The sequence below is a fragment of the Nematolebias whitei genome, chromosome 13 (assembly GCF_014905685.2).
Source record: "Nematolebias whitei isolate Nwh7 chromosome 13, NemWhi1, whole genome shotgun sequence".
Lineage (NCBI taxonomy): Eukaryota > Metazoa > Chordata > Actinopteri > Cyprinodontiformes > Rivulidae > Nematolebias > Nematolebias whitei.
In genome coordinates, this window is record NC_056510.1 from 36,848,784 (window position 1) to 36,861,468 (window position 12,685).

Below are 12,685 nucleotides of genomic sequence, written 5' to 3' on the forward strand. Positions count from 1 at the left end.
TATATATATATATATAATTTTGCTGAGCTCAAACACCTCATGTCAACTTGACAATCTTCTAGCTACTCCTTACACTTTGTTAGTTAGTCACTTATTTTTTCAGCACAGTCAATTTGGGAAATTTGTTGTATTATTATAAATAATACTGGAAAGATAATAACAGTGTAGTTGATAACTACAAACAGTATCCTTAGAGTTCTATACATTATTAAACCCAAGAGCAATACATAAATCAGGCACATATGTACCTCCTATATATAATGCATGTGTAGAGTATGTATGCTGTAGGTACCAAGTATGTAAAGTGTAAAGACATTATAACTAATCACTTCATAATACTGTCCAGACCCTGAAAGTACCTAGTACTTGTACATAGCAGATATGTTCTCAGTTAGTTCCCAGTATGTATCCTGTAAGTACCAGATAGCCAAGTCAAAAGTTCTTTACTTTTCCATGAGTAACTTCATTTTACGTTCACATGAAGTTGAGCCATGTTCAACATCTTCAGTGTGATTCTTTTCAAGAAATGCTTTTATGAATATATTTGTTCTGTTAAAGCAAAAGCTCTAATTTTTTTGTTTGTTTGTATTTTTTAAGCAAACCTTGCTCTTGACAAGCTTTCTGATCAAAGTATTATTTTGACAGGAAGCTTTTATTTGCAGTGATAGCTGTAGGCATAAAGAAGGGCTGCAGACAGATGCTGTTTGTTGTCAAAGACAGATGCTGACCTTTAGAGCTGAGCACAGGTAATAGCATCAACTGAGCAGTAGATCTGTGAGCGTCTTCTGCTCAGGCCTGATGCTGTGTCTGCAGCCTGACAGGAAGGATGTGCTTGGACAGGCAAGCATGGCTCAAGTAGGGTAAGACAAAATAAACTGTTTAAACTTATATAAACCTTGTTGGCTTCAATAAGGCTTTGTGGGATTTTGGAGGAGTGAGTAAAGAAAGTAAAGATGATGAAAGAAGGAGGGAGCTTAGGTCAAAGACCAGAAAGATATTTTCACAGCTGTGGACTCCTGCAGAGAGTGCAGCTATGAGATCATTTGTCTGAGTTTGCTGTTTATGACATGACTGCTCCAATGCTCTGCACGTATCTACCTTAGAAAGGTCAAAACATTGTTGAAGTACATACAAAGGATTTAGAAATAAAACATAAGTAAAAGTGAAGGTTGGATTAATTACCTAAATATATTAAGTGCACAAAACCCTTACAGTAATACAAGTAAATATAATTTGTGACTTTTCACCTCTGAATATTGATAATAGACCAGTTCCAACTCAAAGTAGAACAGCCCAGCATTTCAGTCCAACACACACACACGCACGCACGCACACACACACACACACACACACACAGCTCTGTATACACAGAAAGACTGTGTGACTTGCTAACTGGTGTTGCGTCAGCATACTTCCACTTACTGTTTATTTTTACAATCTGTTTTATGTATTTCCTGGAACTCCTTAAAAAGTCTTATCTTCATGTCCTAGCAATGGTTGTGAGTTTGGAGTAGAATAAGTTTGTCAGGTACACAGTCTCATCTGCAGCCTGTACTCTGTCCTGCTGTGGAATAAAGACCTTTGCAGCGAAGAGAGGAAAAGTACTGGGAGCTGTTTGGTTTTGTTCAAACAGGAGTTCATCAACTGAAACAAATTAATTGTTCTGTTTGCCACGTTGGCAGCACTGGTAGAGCTGCTGCCTCTCAGCGACCAGGTCCCTGGTTCAAATCCCGGTTCAGGGGCCTTTCTGGGTGGAGTTTGCATGCTCTCTCCGTGCATGCGCGGGTGTTCTCCGGTTTCCTCCCACAGACCAAAAACATGCATGTTAGGCTGATTGGTAACTCTAAATTGTCCCTAGGTGTGAGTGAGAGAGTGAATGTTTGTTTGTCTCTGTGTTTCCCTGTGACGGACTGGAGACCTGTCCAGGCTGTACCCCCCGCCCCTCGCACAGTGATTGCTGGACATGGGCACCGGCGACCCCTGTGACCCAAAATGGAAGAAGCAGTTAAAAGATAATGGATGGATGTTTGCCAAGTTTCCATTTCAAAATGTGAATTTAAAGAACTACCCAGTATTTGTTACAAGTACATTTTTAAGAATATACTGTATGTGTACAGGTTTTTTTCTTAGAAACTTTTTAATTCCCCTCCTTTGTTTATTTACATTAGTGAAGCAAGAGGTTTAGCTGTGCCTTTATATAATGATGATGATGATGATAATAATAATAATAATAATGGGAAAATTAAAAGAACAATGAAGGGAACTCCTTTAGAAAGACTCAGAAAATGATTAAATCATTGTTAAAACTTTAAAATCTGTGTGCAGTTGCATCTTTCCTTCATCTGGTGCCTCCTGCAGAGGTCGCCACAGCGAGCAAACTCACATGGACAATTTGGGAATTGCTATTTGCCAGAAGCTCTTTCTGATGAGTTCAAACCCACAGCTTTAGGATAAGACAGCGGCACTGACCACTGCACTACCGTGCCTCAAACTGTTTGCTGTTAAACGGCCATTTTAGATGCATGTTATCCAGAAGTGCTGTGGGCGATCAGATTAAAGAAAATAAAACCAGGGTACAATGTGAGGAAACGTTGTAGCATCAGTGCATACATCAGCTTTATGGTTAAATTGGAACAAATTCTAGCAGGAACTTTTGATAAACAGCAAAAATATTGGAAATTTTATTGCCTGTGGAGTTTTGGTGTCTGTATAATATTTTTCTTTTTTATATTGCCTTGAAATTACACTGAATTGAAATGGATTGAATACACTATATTATAGCATTAAGCAGAACGTATAGATCTACAGATCTAGATAGGTCTATAGATCATAGATACATAGCAGCCGAGTGCTGCATAGCTTTATGCTGCACTGCGGTAAGCCTCTGCATTGTGCATCGGTGTGCATGTCCAGGTTCATGTATGTTACATGTGATTGGATTAGGTTCTGACAGGGCTTGCCTGGGGTCAGTGAGTCATATACTCTCTAGATGGTGAGTTTGTATGGAAGGCTGGATGTGTAGTCGTATTCTGCTGTTTATTCTGCTCTGTGTGCCTCCTCACATGATCGGCAGGTCAGCTGGTTTTTGATTTGTTCTGGAAGAGTTTCTCTTTGGTTCTTGGGCCAGAAGTGATCTCCCTCTGTCCTTCTGCTCTACCAGCTTTACAGGAGCAAATGTCTTACAGCAGGAAAAAAGAGCTTAAAAGCATAAATGCACATATTTAAGGCAATAATGAATTTTAATCCTTATCTTTCATATGATGCCAGACACTAAACTGTATATTTTCTTGTCTGTTTGCAGGTTTGAGTGCAGCTAAGCTGCTAAAAGCCAGCGGGCTGAACCCTGTGGTGCTGGAGGCCAGAGATCGAGTGGGTGGTCGCACCTTCACTGTGCGGGTAAGACCGGCGTGTGTAACATTACCTGAGACATGCTGCAGTTAGTGTTATGCTGTTAGGGATGCACCGATCCACTTTTTTTTTTTTTCTTTTTTTTTTTTTCCACTTCTGATCCGATACCGATACCTGTGTTTTAGCGTCTGTCTATACCGATCCGATACCGATCTAATACAGATAATCATTGCTGAATTAACAAAAATGGCTAAATCATGTCATCTGGACCCGTTTCTGAAACAGGTCCAGATGACATGATTTAGCCATTTTTGTTGTCTACCTGCATGTTTGAGCTTACAAACCCAGTGCTGAATTAACTTAAAACATTTGTTTTATTAAACGCAGACATGAATGTACTGAATTACAAATTTATTGAAAACTCTGCACCATAGCAGCACTTAAACACACCAAGAGCTTCACAAGCGTGGTCAAATGTAAAACAACACATCTTCAACTTGTTCAGTCAGTACACTAGCACGTGACGTCACTCAGAGCACAAAACATCAAATTAGAGTGAATAGTTCTGCCCAGTCATGGATCGGTCACGTTGTCATGATACCTGATCCAGAAGTTTTTCTGATATTGGTACCAATATCGGTATCGGATCGGTGCATCTCTATATGCTGTAGCTTTAACAGTACCATAACAACATTTAGCGTTTTTGGTATCTAGCACTTTTTTGCTCAGTCTAAAAAAAACCTACTCAAAATTTATTTTGAATAAGCAGGAAGTCATTCCTTTATTACAATATCTAAGTAGTGACTGCAGCATCTTCTACGTGATAATATTAATAGATGTTATACAGACGTAATACTCTAGTAATGTGACTATACTTTGGGAGTGGTGGCGCAGAGGTTAGAGAAGGTGGGCCTGTGATCGGAAGATCACCGGTTCAAGCCCCGGTACCAACAACATCAAAAATGTGGGTGGGGTAAGTGAAGCACCCACACCTGCCCCCACCCTCATTCGCCCCACTCTGGGCCCTTGAGCAAGGCCCTTAACCCCCACCATGTGCTCCCTAAACAGGTCTCTCTTGAAAATGAGTTCTTGTGGCTCAATGAGACTACCTGGATAAATAAATAAATAAAAATACTGACTTACTTTTAGTTTTTAATATTGTTAAAATTAAACAATAGATTTTTTCCTAAACAACAACATTGTTTAGGTTCAGAAATCATGTGGATGTGCTCACTGTTGTTGAATGAGTCAGAAAGGAAGGCTACATCAGTCAAAATCAATTGTAATAAAACTGTAAATCTTTGTTCTTTATAAAATAAAGAAGTCAGATGCTCCTTATGCAGCTGAAAGAGAAAGACTTTGTAAACTAAAAACAAACAACAAAAAACAAACAAACAAGCAAACAAAAAAACTTGCTTAAAAGCGGCATGTGCTAAAACAATCATTTCATTTGTATGCATTATTTAGTTTTATATTTTATTTACATTTCTAAAATCTACTGTTTGTTCATAGCTATTTACAAATTTTGATTGATCTGGTCATCTTTTGCAGAGCCAGACCTTTTATTTATTTTTTTATTTTTTTTACGTAATAGTTGATCAGGTTACCAATAGTGACATTTAGATAAATTTAGTTATCGTCTGCATAGAAGTGAAGAATATGTACTGGTTGAAAATTTTGTGTCAGTAAAAAAAAAGAAAGAGAATATAATGTAGACAAAAATAGTCATTTGATCTTTCACATAAAGGGGTTCTTTTAGTAATGATGTCACAAAAACGGTTCCACCCCAGGAAGAAGTTTTTTTTTGTTGAGAACTTTGCGATCAAGTGTTTTAAAAGCTACACTTTTCCAACAACAGCACACGTCTATGAGCATTTTATGCAATATGTTCTTCACCTTATTAGTGTTTGACCAATTTTGTTTGTTTTTCTCAGAACAAGGAGACAAAATGGGTCGATCTGGGTGGGGCCTATATCGGACCAACTCAGAACCGCATCCTTCGGTTGGCCAAAGAGTACGGTGTAAAGACCTACAAAGTCAACGAGCAGGAAAACCTCGTACATTATGTCAATGTGAGTGCCCTGTACCTGCTACGGTCTCTGTTAATGTGTCTGTTCAGCATGACTCATGGTTCAGTTGTGTTTATTTTATGTTTTGCATTATTACTGATGTTCAGCAGAACAAAATGCAACAAATGCTCAAAATCTGCCCCATTATTAGACATTAGACAGGAAATTTATGTTAGTGTTTATGCGCCACGGGACAGCTTGGACAGCATGGAAGGATTTATTATTTAATTACATTTAATCTGCAATGAGTCTTTCATCAACTGTACTTACGTGAAACCTAACTTTATTTCATAAGAAAATGGTTGTTTAATTGAACGGTTAATGAATGTTTAATGCTATTAGAACACGACTTGAATGTCTTCTTTTATTAAGTTAAACACCAGAATTATCATGGTTTTTCAGCTTATGCTGTGTGCACTATTAGATCAGTCCATTGATGAGCGCAAACTTGGTTAAACTATATTTTAAGACAATTTATTTATATATTTCATAAACAGTACTTTTTATATATTTGAAATCTCCACGTGCCTCAAGAATTTTCAAATATAATAATATGACTATATTTAAAATACGTGAGGTGATTATTATTATTATTATTATTATTATTATATGAACTGATTGGACCTTCAAATTTGAAGACTTAAAAGCGTATTTTTGTGTTTTTGAAGAAGCAAAGTGTAAAACAAAAATTAATCTCAGATTTTTCTGCAGTTGTGTTACACACATTCCCTTCAAAGTAAAAGTTTTTTTCTATGATGAGTGGAGCCTTCACCACACCAAAAAGTTTGACATATTCAAAATATGGCAATAAGGAGGTTAGTTGGAAAAACCTAAAAGCATCACTATTGAAAGGTTGTGCACTTTCTCACAGTACCACTGCTTCATTCACACGTTGGGTCACAGTCTTCAAGAACTTTTGCTGTAAGAGGTCTGGAGAAGCAAGTTACGATATTTATGTTGTCTCACTTGCAACTCTTTGAAACTTCTTTGAAAAGTTATAGTTTCTATTCAGGCGTTAAATGGATTTTACTTAATTTTTTCTTCACTATAAACAAAATCCATCCATCCATCATCTTCTGCTTGTGCTGGTCAGGTCTCGGGGCAGCAGCTTGAGCAGGAAGCTCCAGACATCTCTTTCCACAGCCACCTCTTCCAGCTCCTCTGGGAGGACCCCAAGACATTCCCAGGCCAACTGAAACATAGTCTTTCCAGTGTGTCCTGGATCTTCCCCGGGGTCTCCTCCCAGTTGGACATGCCCAAAGCACCTCCCTGGGGAGGCGCCCATGAATCATTCTTACCAGATGCCTGAACTCAACTGGCTCCTCTCGATGTGGAGGCGTAGCGGTTCTACTCTGAGTCTCTCCTGATAACTGAACTTCTCACCCTGTCTCTAACGGAGAGTCCAGTTACCCTGCAGAGGAAACTCATTTCAACCGCCTGTATCCATGATCTCATTCTTTCAGTCACTACCCAGAGTTCATGACCATGAGGGTAGGAGCGTAGACCGTCCTGTAAACAGAGAGCTTCACCTTACAGCTCAGCTCCCTCTTCACCACAACGGACCGGTACAGAGTCTGTAATGCTGAAGACGCTGCACCAATCTGTCTGTCAATCTCACGCTCCATTCTTCCCTCACTTTTGAACAAAACCATGAGATAGTTGAACTCCTCCACTTGAGGCAGAACTTCACCCTCCACCTAAAGAGAGCAATCCACCCTTTTCTAACTGAGGACCATGACCTCAGATTTGGAGGTGCTGATTCTCATCCCAGCCGCTTCACACTCAGCTGTGAGCCTCTCCAAGGAGAGCTGAAGATCACAGCACAATGATGCCAACAGAACCACACCATCTGCAAATAGCAAAGCTGGAATCCCTCCGCCCCCTGGCTGCACCAAGAAATTCTGTCCATAAAAGTTGTGAACAGAATCGGTGACAACGGGCAGCCCTGGCGGAGTCCAACTCCCACTTTGAAGGGATTCGACTTCCTATCAGCAATGTGAACCAAACTCTTGCACCGCTTGTTTAGGGACTGAACAGCCTGTAACAACAATCCCATCCTCATGGAGCACTTCACTTTAAACAAAACAAACTGGTAAATGAAACATAGATAGAAACATGAGCAGCCAGTCACACGTCATGTCTTGTTATCTCAGTGATAACAAAACATTTTTTCTGGATCAGTTTCATATGCTTAAAGTTTGCATTAAAATGAACTAATAATAGGATGTGGCAGTTTAAATTGAATCCCTGTAAGAGAAAGATTATTTTGAATAGCTACATTTTCACAACCATTGGTGACAGTAGTGCTGAAAGCACCAGTGGAAACATCACGTCTTCCCTGGATCCAACCTAATGCATATCAAGCAGCCAGCCGCCCTCTCCTTTCCAACATGAGACTTTTACTGCTTCGTCGTTAGTGACTGGAGATGCTAATCTTCGCCTGAGGGATTCTTCTAATTCAGTTTCTCTTTGTTTCTGAGTAGATGAAAGGCAAACAAATAGATACCAAGGCCATCTTTTTTTGTTCTCCTTAGCCATTGCTCCATATCTCATTAACATAGGTGCACCACTGCCCTTAACTTAGTTGTGTTCCTCCTCCTGATTCAATTTGCCTTTACTGCCTTGTACCCTGGCCAAGATGCACCAGCTGTAAATCCATAAACTGCACTGGAGTAGTGTGACTGGCGGCCCTCTGTGTGCTGCTGGAGGCAGCTTATCTCCTCTCAGGCTGTGTTTCAATCAGAACTTTAGAGGTGGACTTTGAGCTTCTGTCCTGTGGGTGTGGTCACCCCCCCCCCCCCCCCACACACACACACACACACACACAGAGTTAGCAAACACACTTTTGCTGTTTTACCTGGAAAGTTCTACTAATGTCTACCTCCCAATTCAATTAAACTCTTAGGACATGTCGGAGGGAGGATTTGAAAGTCTACTATTTGCTTGGTTGTTGTCTTCATTTTAACTGCAGTGTTTAAACTTAAAAATGAAGAGCACTTTTGATTTAATATGAAGCAAATCATTGTGTTTTAGTCCAGTGGTGCTTCAGATATTATCTATGCTGCGTGCATAAATATTTATGTACTCCGAGTCAAATTTATGTGACATGTTGCTAAAAACACAATATTCTATCTTTTTAAATTTCCTCTACATTTCCTTCTACTGAACTGCAGTGAAGCACGGTCTGACTTACCCCAGCAGAGCCCTGACAGGTCATCAGCATGACACTGGGCCCAGGCAGCAGTAGGAAAATAAATCTGGCCGGCTGTAGTGAACATGAGCTCCTGTGTTTGTCTCCTTGGATATTATCTCTGTAAGATAGAAGATGTGTGTAGGACCCGTAGCTTCCCGGCTGGTTACCATGGCAGCATGCCTCATCAAAGCTGCTAGCCACCATCACCGTCAGTGGCTGGTTGTGAAAGCTGCATATGTGTATTTTCCTGCACTTGTGCATACAGATGTGTGCAGAGGTGAAATGTTAATTGTGTGAATCCAACAGTTAACAAGAACATGATGAGAGTCTGAACCGTGCTAGACATTTTTTCCATAATGGTAGTGTGCGTGTAGTTTTTTATGATCAGTAAAAGTCTCAGAAAAAAAAAAACACATAATTTTTATGCTACTAGTAAAATACCACCATCATGTTTGTCATGGTTCTGTTCAGTTTTTATTTTTGTTATCTACATCACAATGAGTCATAAACACTTACCAGTGCACATAAAAAGTCTCCCTTCACACAGGAAGACAACCTCACTAATTTAAAAATCAGCCTGAACATGAAGTGTCTTAAAGTCTTGTCAAGGTTTTCAGGGGTGTATTAGGAGTTCAGTGGGTCTTGAGGCCTCAGTCCACAACTTTCATTAAAAGGTTGTGGTGGTTTATTATTGTTGTGGCAGAGTATTGGAGTACTGTGGCTTGGAGACTGTGGTGGCAGTGTTTGATATGGGATTATGTATCCTAATGTTTCAACCGCCACAATAAAAATGTGATCTGGACAATTTCCTTCAACCTGCGCAAAATGGTCCAAATTTGGTGCAGAAAAACTGCTCCATGCTTTTTCACTTTCAACCTGGGCTAGTGTAATCCTTTTATAGCAGTATGCCACCGACACTATTTATAGTGGAGGTGGTGTGCTGCTGACTTCAACTCAGGATGTCGTGGGTCGGTGGGCAGAATACTTCGAAGACCTCCTCAATTTCACCGGCACGTCTTCCACTTAGGAAACGGAGCCTGGGGACTTTGGGTTGGGCCCTCCAATCTCTGGTGCTGAGGTCACCGAGGTTGTTAAAAAGTTCCTCGGTGGCAGGGCCCCAGGGGTGGATGATATTCGCTCGGAGTTCCTTAAGGCTCTGGATGTTGTGGGGTTGTATTAGCTTACACGACTCTGCAATATTGCGAGGACATCAGAGGCAGCTCCCCTGGTTTGACAGACTGGGGTGGTGGTCCCCCTATTCAAAAAAGGGGACCATAGAGTGTGTTCCAACTACAGGGGGGATCACACTCTTAAGCCTCTCTGGTAAGGTCTATTCAGGGGTTCTGGAGAGGAGGGTCCGTTGGAAAGTCGAACCTCGGATTCAGGAGGAGCACTGCGGTTTTTGTCCTGGTTGTGGAACACTGGACCAGTTCTACACCCTCAGCAGGGTCCTGGAGGTTGCGTGGGAGTTTGCCCAACCAGTCTACATGTGCTTTGTGGACTTGGAGAAGGCATTCGACCGCGTCCCTCGGGGAGCCCTGTGGGGGGTACTCCAGGAATATGGGGTACCAGGCTCTTTGATACTGGCTGTCCCTGTACGACTGGTGTCAGAGCTTGGTCCGCATTGCCGGCAGTAAGTCGGCTTGTTCCCAGTAAGAGTTGGACTCCACCAAGGTTGTCCTTTGTCACTGATTCTGTTCATAAGTTATATGGACAGAATTTCTAGGCGCAGCTAAGGTGTTGAGGGGATCCATTTTGGTGGCCTTAGGATCGCTTCTCTGTTTTTTGCAGATGATGTGGTCCTGTTGGCTTCATCAGGTCGCGATGTACAGCCTTCGCTGGAGTGGTTTGCAGCCAAGTGTGACGCAGCCGGGATGAGGATCAGTTCGTCCGAATCTGAGGCCATGGTCTTGAGCCGGAAGAAGGTAGAGTGCCCTCTCCGGGTCGGGGAGGAGGTCCTGCCCCAAGTGGAGGAGTTCAAGTATCTCGGGGTCTTGTTCACGAATGATTTAAAAATGGAGCGTGAGATTGATAGGCAGATAAGTGCAGCATCGGCAGTGAAGCGGGCGCTGTACAGGTCTGTCGTGGTGAAGAGAGAGCTGAGTCAAAAGGCGAAGCTCTCAATTTACCGGTCGATCTACGTTCCTACCCTCTTCTATGGTCACGAGCTTTGGGTTGTGACTGAAAGAACGAGATCATGGATATAAGCTGCCGAAATGAGTTTTCTCCGCAGGGTGTCTGGGCTCTCCCTTAGAGATAGGGTGAGAAGCTCGGTCTTCCGGGAGGGACTCAGAGTAGAGCCGCTGCTTCTCCACATCGAGAGGAGCCAGTTGAGGTGGCTCGGGCATTTGGTTAGGATGCCTCCTAGACGCCTCCCTGGTGAGGTGTTCCGGGCTCGTCCCACCGGGAGGAGACCCATAGGAAGACCCAGGACATGCTGGAGGGACTATGTTTCTCGGCTGGCCTGGGAGCGCCTTGGGATTCCCTTGGAGGAGCTGGCCCAAGTGGCTGGGGAGAGGGAAGTCTGGGCCTCCCTAGTGACCCGACCCCGGATAAGCGGAAAAAAATGGATGGATGGATGTTTAACACAGAACAAGTAATATGTCACATTCAGTCAATTCACTGATTTACTCATCATATTTGTACTTGGTTCTGAAGCAATTTTGATTTGTTTACATCAGTCATGTGGTTTAGCTGATCTAGCAACTAGATTTGAGGGGTGTATTCGGCTGATACGCTGCTTTAAATGAAGTGCAAACCATGCCCACCTGGCTAGCTGCTTTGTCACTGGAGCTACAAATGGTGTGTAGTCACTGTCAGAACAGAAACAAAGCTGATTCTTCGAATCTTGCTGATTGTTTTTCACTACACTGCTGAAAAGACCAGAGACAGACAGAAGAAGGACAATTCAACTATACAGTATCTGCTGCTGTGAACCAGCCAGTCTGTCACCATGGTGATACTTGCCAAGTGATTATAGAAAGCAGAGGAAGGGTGGAAGATAGGAAGAGAGGACACACGGTTGCTTTTCTTTCCACCACAGTGAGCAACAGGTCAGTTTGGTTAAATAAACCAACCAAAAGTAACATGAAGACGGGTGCTGCTCTGCGGGATGGAAGGTACATTTCACAATCATCTTTCAGATAAACACCTGAAGAAATGACGTCCTCCATCCTGTTGTTCAAAGTCTCCACTTTACCTGACTGATCATTTACTGCATTGACAAACATCCTTTCATAAACTGTTGATACTTAAAAATAAAGTTGTTTCTTAACAAGACTATCTCCAGCAGTCGTTTGAAAGATGAGGTATATAAAACATAAAAGTAATCTATTTCATGCACATGCTTAAAAATGCAGGTTTTTATTACTAAGGAAACCAGACCAACCCAGAGGGAAGTCACTGTTATGTCTAAATAAGCTGCATTGCTTAAAATGAAACATTGTATTAAACACAATAAAAAGTGTGCTGGTAGAAAAAACAATATCACTAAAGTTTAACAACCAATATGAGTCCAGATAAGAATTGGAGTTAAGATTCAGGTCATGGTCCACCAGTAGGCCGCTGACAAAAATGTTAATGAGCCAGTTTTTAAAGTGACACATTATGTACGGTAGAAATTACTCCTTGGTAAGATTAATATTTAGAGCCAAGAGTTCCATCCATCCATTATCTTTACCCGCTTCTTCCTTTCTGGGTCACGGGGGTCACTGGTGCCCATATCCAGCCATCACTGTGTGAGAGGTGGGGGACACCCTGGACAGATCTCCTGTCCATCCCAGGGACACATGGAGGCAAATGAGACAAATCAACCATTCACGCTCTCACATACACCTTGGGACAATTTAGAGTTACCAGTCAACCAAACATGCATGTTCTTGGTCTGTGGGAGGAAATTGGAGTACAGTAGTCCCATGTTAATCACGGGGGATCCGTACCCTGAAGACACGCTATAAGTGAAAAATGGTGAAGTAGGAATAATAGTACAAGTAGTAAGTAGTAGTTTATTTTAGTATTTACACACACACACACACACACACACACACACACACACACACACACACACATATATATA

General features: G+C 41.7%; 1 protein-coding gene across 1 annotated transcript in view; it reads left to right on the top strand.

The window, feature by feature from the left end:
- Positions 1 to 12,685, top strand: part of mao (monoamine oxidase) — a gene marked incomplete in the record, with an annotated part of 59,889 nt that overhangs the window by 19,500 nt on the left and 27,704 nt on the right. The window contains 2 exon segments of the mRNA XM_037687080.1: positions 3,302 to 3,396; positions 5,283 to 5,420. Of these exon segments, the coding sequence (XP_037543008.1) occupies positions 3,302 to 3,396; positions 5,283 to 5,420 (233 nt within the window).